The sequence below is a fragment of the Lissotriton helveticus genome, chromosome 1_1, assembly GCF_964261635.1.
Source record: "Lissotriton helveticus chromosome 1_1, aLisHel1.1, whole genome shotgun sequence".
Classification (NCBI taxonomy): domain Eukaryota; kingdom Metazoa; phylum Chordata; class Amphibia; order Caudata; family Salamandridae; genus Lissotriton; species Lissotriton helveticus.
Genome location: NC_136057.1, coordinates 63259528 through 63283042, shown reverse-complemented (window position 1 = coordinate 63283042; position 23515 = coordinate 63259528). Strand labels below are relative to the sequence as shown.

General features: G+C 43.3%; 1 protein-coding gene across 1 annotated transcript in view; it reads left to right on the top strand.

The window, feature by feature from the left end:
- The window catches only part of LOC144824277 (uncharacterized), a 64739-nt gene that overhangs the window by 10550 nt on the left and 30674 nt on the right, over positions 1-23515 (top strand). Inside the window, exon 2 of the mRNA XM_078683420.1 lies at positions 11650-12996. Coding sequence (XP_078539546.1) covers positions 11682-12996 — 1315 coding nt within the window. The 5' untranslated portion in view covers positions 11650-11681. The remainder of the gene's footprint in view (positions 1-11649; positions 12997-23515) is intronic.

Below are 23515 nucleotides of genomic sequence, written 5' to 3'. Positions count from 1 at the left end.
AAAATACACACTTTCCAGAAAATGGGCAGTGGCTCTAGCTCCTGCTTTATATAAAAATCACGTGGGATGGGATGAGGACTCTCCTCCTCACAAAATCCAGTTAAAATCACAACCTACTGCACAAAGACAGTACCCAATTAAGCAAGAAGCTAAAAAACAGGTAAATGAAATACTAGATCAGCTAGAATACCAGGGGGTGATTGAAACTTGCACCTCACAAATGAACAACCCTTTGTTTCCGGTCTCCAAACCAGACAATTCATATCGTCTAGTTTTGGATTACCGACACCTTAACACATGTTGCAAAACTTTTGCAGTGCAAAACTCACACAGTGCTGCACTAATGAATAACATAGTGCGCAAAAAATACAAAACAACCTTGGACATCTCTAATGGATTCTTTTGTCAAAACATAGCACCAGAGAGCAGATATTTAACTGCGTTCTCAATAAATGGCACTCAAAAACAATTCTGTCGGTTAGCCCAGGGGTACAAGAACAGCCCGGGGGTATTCTCAGCGAGAGTAACAGAATTACTACAATTATATGATGATGAAGCATTATCTTATGTCGATGACATTTACTTAACAGATGATGACTTGGAGACTCACTTGAAGAGAGTGAACACCATAATACTTGGGTTCGCAGCAGAGGGTTACAAATTCAACTTTAAAAAATCCAGAATTGCCCATCTGACAGTCCTATTCTTAGGATATGAGTTATCAAGTGAAGGCAAGAGCCTGGCTGACAATTTTCTAGAAAAATGTGCCGTACTCCAAGCACCTAGAACACTAAAAAACCTACAGTCAATTCTAGGCTTCCTAAATTTCGGAAGAACATACATTGCAAATTACGCAGAAAGGGTCAAACCCCTTTATGATCTGATAAAACCAGATTTTAAAAGAACCAATTGGACTCAAATACACACAGAAATTCTGAGATCCTTACAAACAGACATGCTAATTAAAACAAAATTAGAAACACGTGATAACACACGCAATCTTGTGATTCGAGTCATCCCAGGGAGATGCGGATTCACATACCTGACCTCTAACGAGGGAGATAAGGTACCAATTGCATTCAAATCGCACTCGTACACAGAAGCTGAAAAGAAGTTCAGCAGTACAGAAAGAATTGTTCATGCAGTTCAAACCGCAATAGCTAGAGAAAAAGATAAAGCTGACGGTAGACATATCATAGTCAGAACAGCAGAACCAGCCTTTGAGGCATTAACAACACCATGTAATTTGCCAACAACAGCATTGAATCCAAAGTGGATACAATGGGTGAATTCAATCACAACGGACAAAGTATACTATTACTTTGATCCAGAACTAGAGTTGAAAAATCTAGAATATGAAAGAATATTCCCTCTGCCTATCGACATTCTGCCTTTACGACATTACGCCTGTGTAATTTATACAGACGGACATGCTCAACCCCCCGTTTGGGGAGAACAAGCATACAACCCCACATGTGGGATTACAAAAGAAGTGTGGCGCGGAGGTAAACTGAGACCTCTATTAACAAAAACACACTCAGTAGAAACTAATTTAGAACAACAAACTGAGATAGTAGCTTTGAAAATGGCGCTAGATAATGCGGATCGCGAATTCCCGACACTTATAGTGTCAGATTCATATTACTGCGTCAAATCATATAACAAGGATTTGCAGACATGGATTCAAAACGGTTACAAAGATGACACAAATGCACCAATAAAGCAGAAACTGCTCTGGGAACAAATAGCTCTTTTGAAAAAAGAACTACCAAAGACTCACGTGACACACTCACTGAGTCATCAGCGTGATGGCGTTCACGTTGCAGGGAATTCATTGGCTGAAACAGCCACAGCGGCAGCAACTAAAACGGCTCCCGTAGTTCGAAAAAAGCGTACATTAAAATACATTGACGGTGAAACAGTGCTGGCGGTGAAAACGTCATCAAGAGGCGACTGCTCAACGTTACCGATCAACTACCCACTCAATTATACATACATACATAATCGATGCAAACTCCATCCCTTTTGCTCGAATCCCTGGAGTGGGGGATAGAGTGATTCCAAACATGGACAGGAGAAACTTGTTAATCGCAGACGCACATATGGGCGAGGGTCTCAGACACCTCAAACTAAAAGATTCTCTGGAAGAATTACAATCAAGGTACTGGTGGCCAGGCATGAGCCTGCGTCACACCATGTTTGTAAAAAACTGCCCAAACTGCAACAGAGATCGCAGTGGGGAGAGAAACAGTTTAATACCTCGTCGGTTTACTCCAGTAAAAATCAGGAGTAAAAAGGAAGGGTTGCGATTAACATATACAGGCTAGTTTCCACTTATAATGTAGATCACCAGCACTCGGCTGACGTCTGGACTGTTATACAAAGATTTGCGAGTCTAAATGGCATATACGCTAAGAGCATGCTACGTTTGACCATTGTCTTCACTCTAGCACTCCAGCCTGAGGGGAAACATGACCAAATTAGAATAGTCCAGCGGGAATCTTCTCACTTCCTTCCTGAGGGTACGGGATGGTGTAAAGAAAAAACCAAGGCATAGAGCAATCTATAACGGAAAGAATATTAGGTTCGGGAGCTGGGTGGGTCAAACATCTAATAAGTGTCCAACGTAGTCTAAATAACTTGCCAAGAAATTCTCTGAAGGGATTCAGTGCGTACGAATTATTATTTGGAACTAGGATGATGATCTCTGACATTGATAGTCAGACTTCAGTGGTGAAAGAAAAAAGCTTTGATATCAAAGACCGTTTGGCTATTTTGCAGGACTTAAACAAAACAAGAAAAGACCTGAGCAACATAAAGTTGAAACAACAGCCAACAACCACTGAAGAACCACCACCTGTCCCAGCAAGACCTGTCTGGATTCCAAAAGTCGGGGATCTAGTCAGGGAGAAGATCGCGATAAAGAAGGAATTTGGGCCTTCTTACAGAAAAGCAGTTCCTGTCTTGTCTGTCAACGGGACAAGATCAGTTGTACTACCGCCACTTGCTGGTAAAAAAGTGAACCGAGTTGTATCAATCGACCTGGTAAAACCACAATCATGTGGCCGATAACAAACAGTAGGCCAAGTGGACTCCCAATAAGTAGCAGAACACCTAGGTTTGCTACCAGTACAGAGGTCCTAACGAAGAGGCTCATCACATTCGAAACGCCTACAGAAGAACAAGAAGGACTATGCAACAATGCAATTGAACTCAGACCTCTGAAAACCCAAATAAAAACATTTAGCAGAGACACACCTATCTACAATGAAGTACCAAGTGAAAATGCAAGAAACAGAAATACTGAACCAATTGGAACAATTGACAGAACTGCATCCGGCTACTTCATAAACTTCGATGATTCCTCTGAAGGCTTCAGTGAATCAAAAACACAGCCATCATCAAAAACATTTAAAGATAAAGCGAAAGAACTTTTGAAACAACTGAAAGAAACATATCTGATTTCTCCATGGATTGAATTTTGGGTGGGTTTTGGTGCATTTATCCTCATACTTTGGCTCATCATGGTACTAACTTTGGGACGCTTCATTGAGGGAAAATATGCTAAAATGGACACAGCAAGTCAGAAAATCAACTTGATCCTCAAACCACACACACCTTCACACGTCGAGAAAAGAGAACTTTCTTCAGCCAACTTCACAGCCAATCCGATACCTGGTGGGGTAGCCTGGGACAACACTGACTATGAAATTTATGGTCCGGTCGAAATCCTGAAATATCCACACCAAATCAAGATCTCATTGAGTGACTTTGCAAAACCAAGCTCATTTGCTGATGATTGGGACTTCGAAAGCATTAATAATATGATGTCTGACTTAGTAATGTCTGCTAAATTTACCAAACATGATTATTTGCAGGGTTCTACAAATTATGATAGTATGTACTGTTATAACCACTATGGTAACCATTTTCTACATAAATCTGCACAGCCTAGAAATGTTTTAAATTATAATCAATGGGAACATTGTGCAACCCCTCCAAAAGGAAGCTCAAGAACCTTCTATGACAAATATTCATACTTTTCAGGTTTTAACACAAGTAATGCTGAAGCATTCTATTTTAAATTGTCAAACAAGACAGGAACCAAGACCATGATAACCAACACAAAATTGATTTATTCAGACTCATTTTTTGAAAAAATGAATACCTTTGGTTTTGATTATTGGGACAAAAATGTTGAATTGAAAAGTGTTTGGGGCACAAAAGATTGGCAAGTACAGGGTATAGAAGCTTTGTTTAGAGCTTGCATGATCCCAGAACAAATGATATTTTTAAATGACACTGTTCAACAAACTACCTGTCTTGGCCTAGCCAAAATCAAAGATTTAATTAAACCGTCTATTCCAAAACCAACAATGTTTAGCAACACTTCTACAGATGAAGAGATAGACGTAAACCATATATTAAACCAAAACAGAACACATCCTGATTGGAAACAGTGGTTGATCTGGCCCACAGATACTAATAACTGTCAAGACAGATTCCTGAATAAAACACAGGGGTTCAAAATGACCAGGCCAGACCCTAGATATCCACAAAGACATCACCCAGGGATAATAACAACCTACAGTGTGGGCAAATTATGCCTTCAATGGCTACAAACCGCCACACTGGCAGAAATTAAGCAACACCTAACTTTACTTACTGATGGTGCTGACTTGCGTGATTTCATAATGGGACCACGCAAACAGCGTCAAAAACGTTTCATAGCAGCCTCTGTATATGCAGCATACAATGAGGCCTGGAAGGTTACTCAAATTGAGACAGCAGAGAGAATACGGGAAATTGACCGTATTAATTTGGAAAAATCACTTTCTGTAGTGGACAATGGGTTAATGTCTCTGTCCTCCAGAATTTTTTCTTTGGACAGCATTGTGTCTTCAGCAATCGACATATTATCGCAAGACTTACTGTTATTACAACACGGTCAGTCCCAATTGCGTTCTATTGTACAGCTTGGCTGGACGTTACAAAATCTGCGTTCAGGCTATGTGCCTTGGCGTTTAATCAATACAACGTCACTATTCTATATCTTTAACCTTACTGATCGACAAATCAGTATGGCCCAGAAGGGTGCTGATTATACAATCCTGAGCATTGAGAAACTTGAGAGATTACCAATGACAATGTCAGAACGACCTGTCAGTGAATGGATAATACATGGGATAATTAATATTCCAATTTCAACCTTCAGGTTTCAATACTGCCAAAAATATATACAGGCTGGCATGTACGAGAAATTGGGAAAGGGGTACCTTAAAACAACATGGAACCTGCCCTATTCACATGCATGTGTCAGTAATAAAGGACAGAAAGTGTTTCTTAGTGGCAATGATTGTGCGATGTCACTAAGCGGCACACTTCTGTGTAACGGAATTAGTTTGCATGGAGCCTGTGAAGGGAATTCATACAACCTTTCATGTCACCAGCAAGGCGCACCTGCAACAGAAATAGAACCATTCTTTCAAAGACTCTATAATGGGAGTTACATTCTAATTGTAGACCGCAGATGTTGTAGTCTTATGCCCGGGACTCCTTATCTAGTAACTACGACTGCGAAGGTCAAGTGCTGTGGACGCTCATTGTTCCCCAGCTCCTTTCCAGACAGGGAGGCAAGGGCATGGCCCAACTTGAAAATTACTTCTATTCGAATAGATACTTTAAGCAGAATGAAAACAGTGCTTCTTCAGACGCCTACCAGGCTCTCGTCATCAAAAGAAACATATGATCTACAAGTCGCAAGGACGACTGCAGAGATACATTCATTGTTATCAACTAATTCCCCCATACATTTCTCGGAAATTCTAAATGAAATCTTAAATATTTCTGATACCAATGGGTTCTCAAAGGTATTTAAGACAGTATTTTCGATGGCATTAACACCATTCAAAGCCATACTGGGTATTTTTCCAGATTTCGTCCATTCGATTTTTGGCGGACTTCCCCTGATCCTGGGACTAATTGCAGGAATCCTATTCTTAGTCCTTATTTTTCGTTATGGCAACCCATGTCACAGACAAAACTCTTGCGACAAGGGAAGAAACAATCCTAGCCATTGGATACCGGGACCGGATATCAAAAATCCTGGGACTCTCCCGGCTTAGAGACCTAAATATGACTTGGTTTCTATCATTTCGACCAATGTGGCAAAGATGTGTTTTACCTGTACTAAGGTGTCTGCTATGCGGAGAAGAATGCATGTTAGACACCTGTCTGACGCTACAATCGGATGCGCCAATGGATGCAGAAACATTGTTGAGCCCGATCAAGGTTCATGCTTTGTGCTGCCCTCAAAGGCTACCAATCCTGATGACGGCATTCGTGGAAGCTTCACCACTACGATTGATGGGTAGTGAAGTTCAAGATGAAAGCAGCATCGAACAGGTACGACCTTCTGTCAGCAATGCGAATCAGAATGTCAATGGAGACAATCATGCGCACGAATGCATGATTACACCTATTTCCGAGTTAGTGGAACTTTCCCAGGAAGCTGTTGACAGCTTTTTCGAAAGCCTGAATGATATGATGTTCTCTCCAGAGCAGAAATAGAGACTTTTGAGCAAGCTCGCACACGGCGTTCCCTGAATTCGGCCTTCAACTTTAAAAATAAAGTCACATGAACAATTTTCCCTCCAGTTCACGGACAGCGAGTTTTTCAGCAGCCCCAAAATATTTTTGCATATGTTTCGGGACACTATCTTCTGCTTAAAGTAAGAACTATTCTTAAAGAACTAAAATTTCTATATTTTAGATAGCTTATAGACATTAGCTGCCCGCTGGTATGTTCACAAATATTTTATTATGTGATGGAATGGTCTCGAACTTTTTTTTCTGTATTAAGAGCCATTTCATGTGTAATTTCTCATATACCAAATAAGCAATAATGTATACAAATGCGTGATTACTTTAGCATTATTCCATAGCTTGAGTGCATACAATACATATGACTGCAACTTTTCCGTATATTTGAAAATTTCAAAATGCATTTATGTATTTTGGGGTGGTAAGGTATACACTATACTCTATAGTATGTTGTACTATGTTATACTATGCCTAGATTAGTAAATATGACCATAGTTAGCGTGGAGTGGGTGTGATGTATTCCTATAGGTCCTGAATCGATCCCCCTATTCCTGACCCTATTCTGGTTAGTAAACTAACAAGTTAACTAGTAATCAGCCCATGAGGCAGAAAATCCCCATGATGCAGATACCGTTATCTGACGCAGTCACACTACGGCACAGGAACGTGTTATCTGATTAGGTCATAACGCTTGCGATCTAATTAGACAAGCGATATTCCTCCAGCCCCTGATAAGGCATACGGAGTTCTCATAACAAATCAAACCTATGACAACCTGGGCAAAACCCTGCGGCCATTGTTTTGATTTCACCGAGAACTTCAGCAAAAAGAATGTGCTAACGAGCAAGTCGTATGACATCCTTATTGACGTATCTATGTCCATCCTTACGTCAATCTCGGCACCTTAAAGGTATAAATATTACCGATCTTGCCCTATGCAAACACACGCGTGGTGACGAGACGGAGCAGCCATACTTGCCGAAGCGAAGAGCAGAGCAGACCCCGCTGGCGCAGCCCCGCCTTCCTGACGCGCTGAGACGCGCTGCTTTCTCCTGCCGAGAATTCCAGCCCCGGCGTTTCTGGGCAGCCCTCGCAGGCAGCCTGGAATATCGAGACCAGAGAAAGAGATACCATCCCTCATTCATCCTAACTTCCAGGTACAGAACTGAATAACCCCTCACAGAGAATTCTTTAGTTATTCACTTGGCAAAAACAAACTTAACTTAAACTGTAACTTTCTATTCCCGCCCACGTATTAGGCTTAGGTCAGGTACACGGGGTAGGCGTATTTAGAAACACCAGTTGAGTACGTTTAGTCAAATGTATATGTGTATGTAATATATTTTATTCATTTTAAAACATCATGGGCCAGATGTAGGTAGGCTTTTACCGGTCGGTAACGGCCCGGTAAAAGGCATTTGAGATGTAGGGGGCAGAATCGGTAAATTTACCGTTCTGTAAATTTACCGATAGGTAATTTTACAGAATCTGTAAATATACCGGTCGGTAAATTTACTGACCGGTATATTTACAGAATCTGTAAAATCGATATGTAGGTGGGACTCTTATGAGTCCCACAAGGCCTTAGAAATCGGTATTTTACCATCAAATTCAATTTGATGGTGAAATACCGATTCAGGTGTGCATGCAAATGTGCGCATGCACACCTGTGCCATATGACAGGCAGACCTGCCCTTAGGGCAGGTATGCCTGCCATATGGCCCCCGAACCTTTTTTGGGGGTGCTAGAGGGTGTCAAAGTGACACCCCCTGCACCCTTGCCAAAAATCTGTATTTACCGATCGGTAAATACCGACCTGTAATGCCCCATTCATTCCTATGGGCTTCATAGCCCATAGGAATGAATGGAGCATTACAGGTCGGTATTTACCGAATCGGTAAATACCGACTTTTACCGATTCGGTAAATAAACATCTGGATTTCCCTACATCTCCCCCCTTCATATTTACCGACTTTTAAATACCAAATCGGTAAAATTCGGTATTTAAGGGTCGGTAAATATGCTTTACCTACATCTAGCCCTTTATGGCTTAGAAACCATATCAATGTTTTTACAGTATTATTTTATACTATTGCTTTTAATGTATGCACTTTACTTAACTATAAGTATTGCAATAATATCGATCCATTTCTCTTGTATGAGAAAAGAGACTGATCAATAAATACCACCTTTTTATTGAACACGCCCGTCTCTTCCTTTTCTCTACATTCTGATGAGACTAAGAATGCACGTACTGACTGAGTAAAATAAATTGCCTTTTGTTCACACGACTCTCGAGATATACTCTTGATTAGGGGAGAGCAAAGTTGTCATGTTCTATGGTTGTCAGAAACTAAATCCCTTCTTGTCTAATCAGGGGAGTTAATTCTTTCCTGAACATTCGAGAAAGTTTCTAGTGAACTCTGAGCTAAGCTGGCAAACCCAAAACTTTAAGTCTAGTATCGACAGTAGTAGACCTAGTTAACGTCTGGTCTAGGCCTTTACTATTGTAGGTATTATTCCAATGCGCAGAGCCTATTGGGATGATAGGAACTACACTACATTATACCCTGAGACTTCTGCAACTCCCTTTTGAGGTGGCTCGATCTGGTTAGCTGAACAACGTCAGTCCAGTAACAAACTTTAAACAACTGAATCACTAAGTTGGACCAGTACCGCTGCCATTAATCCCCACTTAGTTGGTAATGGTATTGTTCCTGCTGCTCTTAAAGACACCACGGCAAATCCCTTTCTCTGGAAGCCAGGAGCAGATTCTTTGGTATTTAAAAAGTTATTACCAATATTGTTACTTCCTTTTGCTCTTAGCTGGAGGAAAGGTTTTAGCAAAACCACTTTCTCAAGGACACTAGGGCATGATTTCAGCCATTACATAATACAGACACAGTGCCTCTACCGATTATGAATGAGCTGGAATGGGAGCAGGAACCAATGCTTTCATCTCATTAGATCTCTCTGCTGCCTTCGCACAGTTGAGTACTCTCCTTGGTGAACCATGTTGAGGCTTTGGGCATCGGGTGCTAGGCCTTAAAGAGGTTCATATCACTCTTTACAGGCTGAACATGTATCGCCAGATTGGGCAACTTTTCGTCCAACACATTGCATGCAATTTCAGAGTGACTCGTGGGTCCTCAATCTCGCCCCATTTGTTCACCAGCTATGTAATCCCGGTTGCTAAAGCTTTAATTGAGAAATGTGTTAGAGCATTTATGTATTCTGACGACACCCAGATCTTGCTGTCTCTAGACAGTTACTCTCCCCTCGCCCCACATTCCACCAAGCAATGCCTGTCTGTAGCAGTGGCTGGGTTGCAATAAATTAAAGTGAAACATAGCGAAGACAGAAGTTCTGCTTATTAATTGTCATAATTACTTATGGCTTGATGCCTACTAGCCTTCGGACGTGGGCACTCTTCCACTGTTTGCTCAAAATGTGTAGAGCTTGAAAGTATAGATCAACAGTTCTTTCTCGGTCTAGCAAGTTCTGTCAGTTCTGTCATTGTGCATGTATCATATTAAAAGCCTGAAAAAGATTGCCCCTTATTTGACACTAGAAAGCAGGCACTTTGCATCAGCTGCATAGATTGGGTCCAGTATGGACTAGTCGAACATCCTCTACTTACAGTTTCCTACACTCCACAAGAATGTAAGTAAGTAATTTTTTTTATTGTATATAGTTAATTAAAACCTTTACAATATGATTACATAAAAACACCTGTTATAAGAATAAAATGTATGACTTTAGAGGATAGTTAAAAAAAAAAAAAAAAAAAAGAAAAACACAAAAGATAACTTTCTAAAATGTCTGTGTGTTTGATATATTTATGAGGGGGGATAAAAGTCTGTTCATAACCCTGCGGCATCGGTGTTCAAGCGTTCAGTGATCTTATTTTTTCTCTCAGTCTTCACTACTAGCAGCAATGCCTTTTTTCTCAGTCTTCACTAGAATGTTTATTTTGATAACCCAAAACATGGCCAATGCCTCTTTCTCAGTAGTGTAATGTCTACATTCAGCCTCCGGCAAAGCCCTGGATACAAAGGCAGTAATGACTTTCTTTCAGATCATGCCGCTGGTTCAATTCCACTCCTAGGCCCTTGTCTCTGCTGGCCGTAACAACCCAGTGGATAATACGAAGAGAGAAATGCATACTCCTTACATCTGTGTCCTTCATAAGATAGAAACCTTTCTGCACAATAGCTAAGAAATCTCAGCTCTTTCTATTAGGGTTCTGTTAAAAGGTCCTTTCCCCATGATGATGCAGACTGTGAGCATTCACAAGACTCTCCTTAACCTCTGCAAATTCTTCTCGCATTCCCTATTCCACATATAGTCTGCACCCTTCCTCAGCACGGCTCACATGGCACAAGTAAATTAGGTACAAACTGAGAATAGAATGTTTCTCACCAAAAACGAGAGTGCCTCTTCTTTCTTTATGGGTCTAGGTATTTCCTGTGTGGCTTTAATTGATTAATCTTTGGGGCAGACCCCATCAGCAGAGATTACATGACCTAGGTAGCTCAATTCCTGACCAGCAAATTTGTATTTTTATCTGGAAATTTAAATCTATTATTCCTCAAGGCTCAATTTCATAGGGAATATCTATTATGGTAATGCTTACCAAATTTCCGTAACAAAAAAAAAGAGTAATAAGTCCATTAAATTATAGGGTTAGGTTTGATGAGGTCATACTGATACATTTTGAAGCTTAACAGATCAGCTGTGGATAGGGAGTCCTCTCTAGCAGGACAGAGCGGACCTACATGAAATCTCACCATATCACGTAAGGGCAGCACTGAGCGGGGTTTAGATGTGTAGCAGGGTAACTCCTGATGTCCTCGGATACAGCCTGACCTTGCGCAGGGTAGATCCTCTCCAGCTCTTGAGACAATTAAGTTCTTTCAAGCCATTAGCTGTACTGAATAATTTTTATTTAAAGCTTAAACAACGTTTGGTGAGACAGGAAGGAGTATTTTGACCTAATTGTCCTGTGATAATGAGTTGTCTTTTCTATTTTCTTCCCCTTCACAGACACTTGAGGACTTGAACATCAGCATTTCAGAATGGAGAAAAGGCAGGTTCCAAGACAAAAAGGAGAAGTGCAGTGTTCACCTGAACCCGTAAGAGTTGCACTCCCTTCTTCTTGTATCCATAATGTGTCCTCTTCAAGAAACCAAACTGATGCTCAGAGGGACTGTGAGATGGAACCTCTATCAGGGAATCTGCCTAACATGATCCTTTTATCTGTGTTGGAACAGTTGGAAGCCAAACTGGATAACTTGCAGAATACCTTGGAGGGCGTGCCGTCAAGAGTCGCTGGGCTTATGGAGCAAATCTGGATAGCAAAGGGTCTGGATTACCTTGAAAATGGGGGGGTGTCTTTAGAGATGGCCAGTCCGGTGGTGGTTAGAGATTACCCTCTCAGCAGGTCCCCTCCGATCAATCTTTCAGTCCGGGCAAAGGGGGAGAACCAATGCCTTCAATCTACATCTCCACCTGGTCGAGATCCACAGCCAAATCAGTGTCTACAACCTACGTCTCCTCATGGGCATGAACCAAAGCAGAGCCAGTGCCTCCAACCTCTGTCTCCGGCTGGACCACACCAGGACGGTTCTGGCTCCAGGTGCCCTCCTCTGGATGTTCAAGTCATCCCAGGTGAGCAAAGCCTTCGTCTTCCACCAAGGTTTGATGATGGGCAGGAACCAAAGCAGGACCAGTGCATACAACTAGTTTTCCCAGTTGAACAGGAACAAGAGGAGCACGTGAAGAAAGAGCCATTGTATGCAGATAGTTGGGGCGCACAACAGAACGTCTACCTGCAGCCACTGTTTCACGAGGGACATGAGCCACAGCGAAACCACTGCACACAACCAATGCTCTCAGATGGTGAGGGACCAAGTGAACTCCTACAGCAAGAGTTGTTGTGGTTTGATGGTGACGGTCAACGGCAAAACCTCTGCAGACAACCAGCATTTCAAGAAGACCAGAGTCTGCAGCTCAACACATGCCTGCAGGTTCTTTCTAATGCACATGAACCACATCAGAACTGCAAGACCGAACCAATGCACCTTGAGGCACTCAGTCCTGATCGCGGCTTTAAGCTAGAACCACCGAGTCCTGAGGACTACGATCAGAACTACAAGCAAGAACCACTGGGTCCTGAGGACTACGATCAGAACTACAAGCAAGAACCACTGCATCCTGAGGACCGAGATGAGAACTCTGACCTACAACCAACATGTGCTGATGCTCAGGGCCCATCTGGATCCTCATCCTTCCTGACACAGAATGCTGCTGATACTGATGAAGTTATCACTACAGACCCACTGCAAAGAGGAAATACAGACGCAGATGGATTGCTGCTCAAAGCCATCCCAGGTATTTGTTTCGTACTGAATGACCATGCAGAATGTCGAGTAATTTGTCCTGTTCTGAGGGAATGTAGCATAAAATATCTCCAAAGTGGATCTTTCCAGATTTTAGTAAGATCTGCAGGGGGCCAAATCTGAGTTATGTGGACTGGTGTCTTTGGGGTGTGGGCCCTTGAGTACACCAGAAGCGGATATTTACCTAGTATCTGCTTTATTTTTGCAAAGGAGTTTCTCCTTCTCGTTCAGTGATAGGCTAAGAATTGGGACTCTGCACATGAAAAATGACCTGAATTCAGGTCTGTGCATGAGACGCCCCCATCCGGGCACAGGACCTCTGAGGAATTAGTGGCAGAATCAGTGATTTCAATCCAAGCACCGCAAAACTCACCATCCCCTAATTGATGAAAGTGAGGTGTTATTCACCAAGAGTAACATTGCCCTTTTTTGTTGCTAGTGCACACTAAAGCACTTTAGAGATGGGGCTGGGTCTATGTGATGTGTGAGTGCACAGAATATAAGAGGATTTCTGGGTCAGTCAGGGTCTGCTGCTTAGGAGGAGAGGAAGGCAGTGTGAAGAAGACAAGTGATCTGTAAGTCAGGTCTGTAGTGGTGGAATGCGTAGGGTAAGGTCCGCGGCACCCCAGAGCCTTCGATAAGAAGTGGTATATATCTGTAGTTTGTAGGTACATGTACATAGAACTGGGTGGCCCGCAGGTCAGAGAGGGTCAGTTGTAGTATAACATACTACATCATGTAGAACAATGTACAAGTTCAGAGAGGTTTCAAGATTAAGTGTGGTCTGTAGGGTTATGTGCACAGTACAAAATGGTCTGAATATCAAGCTGGGTTGGTTGTATTACAGTATACAGGATAGGGTGATCTATTTTATTATGTTTATTTTATCTAATATGGGTCCCATTATAAGGCCTTAGCCATGTCTGCCATTATGTCTCCTATTACATTTCCCTCACTTTTTCCTCTGTCCAAGTCAGAAATATCAGCGATTAAAGACACTCTGCTGGAGGGTGAGTGAAGTAAGTGGTGATTGCTCTGAGATATATGGAATTACTGTGGAAATTTGGCTCTGAAATATGTGGAATTACTGTGGAAATTAGGCATCTGATTCCCCCAGTCATTCCAGAGTACTATGATTGCATAAGATTATTGGCTCTGTGATCATGTTTATGCGAACAATAGTTTTATGATATCACATGTATCTTTTGAAGGCCAATTCATATTTCTTCCTTCTTTAGATAGCTATTGTGTCTTAGCTCCTCTTTAGACAATTCAGTGCACATTACGAGGACCAAATCATGCATGTTTCTGCCTCTTGGCACAAAATGGTGCAGTACAGTGTGTTGCGATAAGCTGTAAGCATAGCCCTTGCAGCATCGTCCACTTTGATACCCGCCCTGATAAAAAACCCTGATTGGCCAATCTGTTCATCCTCTCTGCTTGGCCATTACTCTGTGGGTGATGAAGCCTCTTTTGCCCACAGCAGATGCCCGGCTCCTAACAATCTCTGCCCTAGCCGGAACACAACCATCATGGGTAAGCCCTTATACTCTCAATCCACATGAGGCTAAAACACGATGGTCATTTGAAGACCCCGTTTTTCCTTAGACGATATCGGCATGTACGCCACCAAATCACTAGTTTAAATATTGTCGTCACCTGACGCCCGCCGTAGTGATTTTTGTAAATATCAAACGCGAGCATGCTGCCCAGATCCTTGCACTTTGAGCGCATGCTGGAAATAGCAGTTTGTATGAGTCTACTGCCATCGTACCACATGTCTCAGTTTAGCACTCAACAACGGCATTAGCTGGTTGACCCCTCACGTTCAGGCTGTCTGCAACCACTGAATGTAAAGCACGGTATGCCGGTTCCGAATCAAACTGGTTGCCCAAAACTTGCGCATTATTGTCAGTTAGTGTTTTAATTACAATTATTGTTTGTCTGTTCCTTCCCCTTTTTTCCCCCCAACAGGCGGTTCTAATTTTCATATGCCAGGCAAATGTGTATATTGTCAGTCCTGATGATGATCCCGAATTATTAAGAGCAAGGGATCGAAACGTCCGTCGACTTCTTTTAGTGTTGTCACAACTTACCACTGTGTATAATTTCGTTGTGTTCAACAAGTTGGCAATACTTCTATTTGATACACTGATTTAAAAGTGGCCAATTTTGCTCAGTCTTTGCCTGTAACCCTTTGCACGTTGTATATGTTTCTTTCCAAACACTCCCCTCCCAAGTACGGTACAGGACTGTGCCCTACTGTTACCCCTTTCTCCATTTTTGTGATTTACTACAAAATAAAACCCATGTCCGGCTGGACATAGGAGGAATATAGCTACCTATTATGGCCTATATGTTATTTTTTGCGTGATCTCTTCAAATGCTAAGGACCTTTGTTCTCAGTAATATATAATTGATACCCACGGTCCTAAGCAAACTGTTCGGGTTCCCTTGTTGTATTTAAAAGTACCTGCCAAGCCAGTGGCAAATCAGGTGGCACCACAAAGGCCCTCCTTATACCACTACCTGTGGTGGGGGTTCCCTTTGAAAGAGTTGGGATTGACATTGTTGGACCAATGGATCCCCAAACAGCATCTGGGCACAAGTTTATTCTGGTGGTAGTGGATCATGCCACCAGATACCCAGAGGCTATTTCCCTTAAGACCACGACAGCACCTGTGGTGGCAAGAGCCCTTTTGGGAGTATTATCAAGAGTGGGTTTCCCTAAGGAGATAATCTCAGACAGAGGTGCAAAGTTTATGTCTAGTTATCTGACTGCAATGTGGAAAGAGTGTAGAGTGAACTACAAATTCACCACACCCTATCACCCACAATGCAATAGTCTAGTTAAAAGATTCAACAAGACCTTAAAGGTTATGATTAGGGGTCTCCCTGAAAAGCTCAGACGGAGATGGGACATCCTACTGCCCTGCCTTTTATTTGCATACAGAGAGGTCCCACAAAAGGGGGTTGGCTACAGCCCTTTTGAACTTTTGTTTGGGCATCCTGTAAGAAGACCTCTTTGTCTGGTGAAAGAAGGATGGGAGTTACCTCTCAAACTTCCCAAGCCAGACATTTTGAACTATGTACTTGGTCTCCGCTCCAGGATGGCTGCTCCAGGATGGCTGAGTACATGAAAAAGGTATCCAAAACCCTTGAAGCCAGCCAGGAATTGCAAAAGGCCTGGCATGACCAAAAGGCTGTACTGACTGTTTACCAGCCAGGACAGAAAGTGTGGGTGTTGGAGCCAGTGGCCCCAGCAGCTCTCCAAGATAAGTGGAGTGGACCCCACACTATTGTTGAGCAGAAGGGAGATGTCACCTACTTGGTTGACCTTGGAACTCCCAGGAGCCCCCTTAGGGTGTTTCATGTCAACAGACTGAAACCATATGTTGACAGGGCAGACATGGGCTTACTCATGGCTACTGATGAAGGACAGGAGGAAGAGAGTGACCCTCTCCCAGACCTGCTCTCTCAGAACCCTGATGATGGGTCAGTTGATGGAGTAGCCTTGGCAGGCAGCCTCACTGACCAGCAGCAGAGTGACTGCAGACAAGTTCTGCAGGGATACAGACATATGTTTTCACTGACTCCAAGTCAGACTACCTTGTGCACCCATGAGGTGGACACTGGAGACAGTCTGCCTGTTAAAAGTAAGATTTACAGGCAACCAGATCATGTCAGAGAGTTTATCAGGACAGAAGTCCAGAAAATGTTGGAATTGGGAGTTATTGAGCCCTCAGAGAGCCCTTGGGCCAGTCCAGTAGTCCTTGTGCCAAAACCTCACACCCAGGGTGGTAAGAGAGAGATTAGGTTTTGTGTGGATTACAGAGGCCTCAATGCTGTCACTAGGACATATGCCCAACCAATCCCTAGGGCAGATGAGCTCATAGACAAATTGGCATCTGCCAAGTTCTTGAGCACATTTAACCTAACAGCTGACTACTGGCAGATCAGACTAGCTGATGATGCAAAGCCAAAGACAGCATTTTCAACCCCAGGTGGACATTATCAATTTGTGGTAATGCTCTTTGGTCTGAAAAATGCACCTGCCACATTCCAGAGGTTGGTGAACCAAGTCATCTCAGGCCTGGATGACTACTGTGCAGCTTATCTTGATGATACTGCAGTCTTTAGCTCCACCTGGGAAGATCACCTGATCCACCTAAAGAATGTTTTGGAGGCCCTGCAAAAGGCAGGCCTAACTATCAAGGCTACCAAGTGCCAGATAGGGCAGAGTCAGGTTGTATACCTTTGCCACCTTGTAGGTGTAGGCCAGGTTCAACCATTGCAGAGCAAGATCCAGACCATCATGGACTGGACTGCTCGAACCACCCAGACTCAGATCAGAGCTTTCTTGGGCCTGACTGGGTATTAACGGAAATTTGTCAAGGGGTATGGATCCATTGTGACACCCCTTAATGACTTAACTTCCAAGAAAAGGCCAAAGAAAGTTCAGTGGACAGTAAGCTGTCAAAAGGCATTTGATGACCTGAAGCAGGCCATGTGCACTGCACCAATTCTGCAAAGTCCAGACTACTCCAAAGAATTCATTGTTCAAACAGATGCTTCTGAGGTGGGGGTAGGTGCTGTTCTTTCACAACTGAATAAAGATGGTCAAGACCAGCCAGTAGCTTTTATTAGCAGAAGGCTGACCCCTAGAGAGAAACGTTGGTCAGCTATTGAGAGGGAGGCCTTTGCTGTGGTTTGGGCACTGAAGAAGCTGAGGCCATACTTGTTTGGTACTCACTTCAAGGTTCAGACAGACCATAACCCTCTTATGGCTAAATCAGATGAAGGGTGAAAATCCCAAACTGCTCAGGTGGTCCATTTCCCTACAGGGGATGGACTTTACCGTGGAACATAGACCTGGGAGTGACCATGCCAATGCAGATGGGCTCTCCAGATATTTCCACTTAGAACATGAATACTCAACTGGTCAAGGTTAGTTTAATGTCCCTGCCTTTGGGATGGGGGGGGGGTGTGTAGGAGAGTAGGGTCTGCTTCCTATGGTCACCCCCACTTCTTGTTATGTTATGTTAAATTTTATTTGGACAGCGCACGTACGCCCGTAGGCTTCATGCTGTGTTTCACTGGTTTTTCGACTCTAGACTGGCTGTGGCCCTGCTAATCAGGACCACAGCCTGGCTGTACTCTCTCTAAATTGTTACCATGTACTTTGGGTATATACCAGATTGGGTATTGGGTCACCTTTGTGAGCCTCTGTATAGTGTACCATAGGTACCCAGGGCATAGGTGCATCCAAGGCCTACCAGGGTCTGCAGCATGTATTATGCCACCCTTGGCTGGCCCTCCAAACGGACACCACAGGTCTGTTCCCACAGCCTGGGTAAGGTGGTGTAATCACCCCTTACTGGGATATAGTATACCTATACCCACCTTTACATATAGACACATATGCACCTATAAGTCACTCCTATGGTAAGCCTCGACATACCTGTAGGCAGAGTGCTTGGTTATATGTGAGAGGGTGCCCTAGCATGAGCTGAGCCCCTCTGCAGCTTTCGGAACCATCTCCTTATAGCTGTTCTATGATATAGCCATACCATATAATCTTAAGGGCATTATAATCCTCGTGGTTAATGCTAACTTTGGTTTGGCTTTATCAAAACATGTCGTGTAAGGTGTCAAACACTCTGGAATACTACCACCCCGCCAGTCCTGGCGGCGGGGGTAGCATTCCACCCTTCTAGAGGGAGAAGACATGTAGTTACTGGTACACCCGGTTAAAATTAAACAGAGCCCTGGCACCACAAAATGGATGCTGCTGCCACAGACACGAATCTGCCCTCCTGCTGCTGGATGAAACTCCGGTAAAAAAGGGGGTGGTGATGGCAGGGGAGGCCTGGACAATAGGTTTCCTCTCAGGGGAGGTGCCAGCACAACTCCAGACAGGCTTTAGTGTATTGGGGCAGGGAGGGTTGCAATCAGGGAATGCTTTTCCAGACACTGCCTGGGGCACACAAGGTGCTCCATGCATAGCCCAGTTCAAACCGGTTGCTGGGGCGCAAGCCCCAGCTCTGTCACGAAACTGGACAAAGGGAAGGGGGTGTAACCACCCCCTCCCCTGATCCACCAGTAGGAGGGACCTAGCAGGTAGTCCAGCACCCTAATTCAGTGTAAGTATAGGAGCTTTGTCCCTAGGACTTTAGATTCACCTGGACGACATCTTGATGCTGAAATCCTGGAACTTCGACATTCCATTCTGACTGGAAGACTGAGGACATCTCCCTTGTGGTCAAGGAGTGATCACCCTGTTCAAACAGGCACCAACAAGCAACTTGCCGGTCTGCAACCTTGAGGCTCCCGCCGGATCCCGAAGAGGCTGAGACACAGGACATGGACTTCCAGACTTCTCTGACCCGCCCTTCGATCACAGCAAAGCTGAGACACGTGACGGACACGAGAGACGTGGGACCAGAACTCCTGGACATCCTGCATTTCGCTTACTGCATCGACTCCTGAGGTAACTCGCAGTTGTGCATTTGTGTACTTGAAGCCCCAGCCCAGAGCGCCATTTGCACCGAAGCTCCAGCCCGCACACTCCACAAGTATCCTGTGCGCCCCGCCTTTGCATTTCCGCTCGATGCATTTTCCCAGTTCCTAGTCTGTTGGCTAGTGAGCCCCTGGAAGACTTCCTTTACAACTTAACTTGCTTTCCTGGTTGCCCCAGGCTTGCTCCAGCTTCCCTACAAAGGAGAAGCGCCCCAGACCTTGCTGGTCTGCAACAGAGCTCATCTCGACTTCCTGCGTGGGTTGCGGTTACCAAGGCTTGTTGGGTCCAATCCGGATACCGACACCGCAGTCCACTGGATCCTTTGTGGGACAGTTCGAATCCAGCGCCTGGTCATCATCGATGCCTCCTGGACCACGTGGCTGAAGAGACAAGCTCACCTTCTTCACTTCGAAAGCACCCGACATTGCCTGGTTCCTTCCTGGTACCTATGTAGAGAAGAGGTGTAGCAAACTCTATGCGTGTATATAGACCCTAGATCTAATAATGTATCTTATACAACATCCAAATAAATATGTGCTGAAACAGTGATATATCAAAAAGTTCTTGAATCTTTTTATTTCAGTTATGATATATTTTCTTATTATTTTTTTCTTTTGGTTATAACTTTTTTACTCATTCATTTCATTTTTTTCATTAAAAACATTTATATCTTTTATAAATGACATTCGAATTCAGTAAAGAAAAATTCTTACAAATAGAGAAATACAAGGACAATCAGTGTAGACGAAAAAACTACATAAACACAATATCAAAATTAGAATACAAAAGTGATATACGATATAACCAGTCGTTGGAACAATTGATGAAGGCAATGCGGTTGAATAGAACTACGCGCGTTTCGGCCAAGAGGCCTTCGTCAGGTGACCGTCATTCGTACATTACATATATACAAATAATGTGATATGACCTAAACAAACAGAACAAAGACAAAAAATATATATAAATAAACAGCACATACATGAAGATCAAAATTCAATAATTCATGGTCCAAACCGTCTCAGTATTAGAGGGTCTATAACTTTTCATATATAGATGCATATATGTATACAGTATTTACATTTCAGTGCAACCACTCAATATCAATTTTAGCAAAACCATCTAATTCTTTGTTTTAAACATGCTAGATTGCCTTATTATTGAGGTTTATCACCTTTGGACTATACATGGTATTCTTTAATGTCAAATAGATTTTTTTCCTTTAATATTTTTACTTTACTCCTACGTGTAGTTACTTTTCTACGGGGTTCAAAGGGGTTCAAACACCAACAGTTCCATAATTGAGATAAATGTTAAAGACAGCAGAAATAAGATAAAGAAAGAAAGATAACTCTAGATATGAATAAAGAATTGATAAGATCAACCTATAAATACCCTTGCTATAGAAAAGAGAAGCAATCATTATTACTTACATCAAAAAAGGAAACGTTGTAGGATCAACACAGAATATATGGTTCCTATGAGGGCAGCTATTATTTCAATGGCATCAATTCTACCATACTGAAAAACAGACATACGGTCTTATTAAGACACCAATTATTCATTATACAGTGCTGGAAAAATATATATACTGGCCTCATAATAGAAATATACCTGATTTATTCATGCAAATGACTTTCAGCGCACTCAATCATGTGCGTAATTCAAGTAATTAGGTCAAGTTGCGATAAAAACGTTTTCATGGAATCCTTTTCGAAATAGCCTGGCTCTGTATTAGTGGAGGCAAGAGAGATACTGTTTATATGCCGCAACGCCCTTATTTTTATCAGTTAAGGTCTATTCACAAACAATATATGAAATTAGTTAGATTTAGCGAGCCAGAAGCCTGTACTGAAAAACTATTTTTATGCCACAGACCCTTCTTTTTATCAGTTAAGATCTATTCTAAACCAATATCCGAAATCAATTTCATTTTGAGGACCAGAAGCCTGTACTGGCAATATCGTTTTAAACCCGCAATGTACCCAGTTATAACAGGGCGGCACTGGCTAGTGACCCAGACTCTGTCCCCTCTGCTTTCAGGTTCTACAGATCTTCGATCCACCCTTGGATCCACCCGGACACTTTTCCTCTGGTCGCCTGCAGCACTTCTTTACAGGTCTCCATAGAAAACGACGACGAAACCCGACACAAAAAGGCACCTATGCACCCGGCTTCCCTGGGTGAGGTAACACGAGTACTCTGGTGCTCCCGTGGGTCTTGACTCTCGAAGTGTCCTAGTTTAAAAGGGTTCCATCCAAGTCCATCCGGAAGTGTCGTTAAATTGTATATTTGTAACTTCTTCGTTTCCCATAGAAAGTCAATGGTAACCCGCGGCTGTGATTAGACACTGCACGCGTATCCTGTGGGCCTCCTACTTCCTATCCTTTGGTTGTTCAGAGTAGCCCCAGTGATTCCACAGGCCCCAGGCCTGCTTTCTAATCCTCACGTGGTTCTTATACCACTATCTTAGTATATGGTTAGTGAGGCCCCTAGGGCATACCTCTATTTGTGCAACTTATCGTATGCTGATTGAGAATCTTGTAATGTACTTTGACCTCTGACCTCATAAAGAGTGCAGGGGGGTTGTGTTTAGAATAAATACATATATATTTGATATATACCTTGTGTGGTGTACTTTCATTTGGTACTCAAGAGATTATAAATGGTAAAACAACTCGCTTAACTCGCCTACAGAAGTCTTAGCCTGATGACTGCTCGCCTATGCTACCACTAGGATAGCTTTCTATAAGGTTGACTTTACAACCACCATCAATAAGGGTCGATTAGACTGGTGCAAGGTGCCCACTAGAACTAGTGGACATCATATGCCAGGTTAATTTCTCACAGTGTGGGCATGCTGAGAAAGTTGACGAGAAGTTTTACGGTGGCCTTATTCCAGCTACGACAGATGGGGCAGGGGCGGTGAGGGTGGTGGTGAACTGTGGGAATGGTGAAGGCGAAGTATACACAGTGCTGGTCGGTCCAGAGGATTTCGGTGGTGTGGCTCTAGATGATGTTCCTGCTGATGGAGAAGATGAGGTCGAGCGTGTGTCTGGCTATGTGGCTCAGTGCGGTGACTAGCTGCTTGAGTCCGATGTTGGTGAGGTTCTCCAGTTGGGAGGATGTGTTCTGGTCACTGGGGTTGTCCAATTGGAATTTGAGGTCTCCGAGTAGGATGTAATCGGTGGATGTGAGAGCCTAGGGTGCAATGAGGTCTACAATGGCGTCGTTGAAGACCACGCTGGGGACTGAGCCTTGGAGGGTCATGTTGGGGTTGCTCTGGATCTGGAAGGGGAGGTATTTCATGGTAGTCGTTGGGTCTTTTGAGTAAGTGGTCAGTTGGAGGTTGTTCTTGTGGACGATGGCTATGCCTCCTCCTGGTCAGTCGACGTGGTACTTGGGGTGATTTTGTAGCCTTTGGGGATGGCGGTGGTATCACTGATTTTAAGACAAACGTCTTGTGCCTTTGTGGTGAGCATTATCAATCTAGTATGATTGTATGAGGTATACCTCCCTTACCCTAAGTAGTGCACTGAGAAATGTAAAGAAATTATATATTTTTAATCCTGCAAGGAAATGGTTGCTTTTTTTACCATGTGTTCTAGAGTGTGTCAGTAGTGGGAAAGTGTGCAGATTACCTAGCATGTGTACATATATGTACTTTCGACATCAGTAAGCATCCTATGTGCACGTGTAATTCCTCACAGCTGCGTCACTAGGGTTGGTATCACCCAGTGCGATAACTCATGGTGTCACCCCCCGTGCGGTCCACACCCCCGCACCCCCTGGTGACGCCACTGGTTGCTTGTACAAGAGGCCGTGTCTAGCAAACCGCTCCCACCGCAGAGTTTAACAACAACATTTTGAATACAAAAGAATGCGATGCTGCAGTGTACATGTTGGGCAGGCCTTATATAGCTCCAGCTGACATGATTTTTTTTTTTATTTGTTTAATATTTTCCACAACAACCAACTTACACAGTAATCAAGT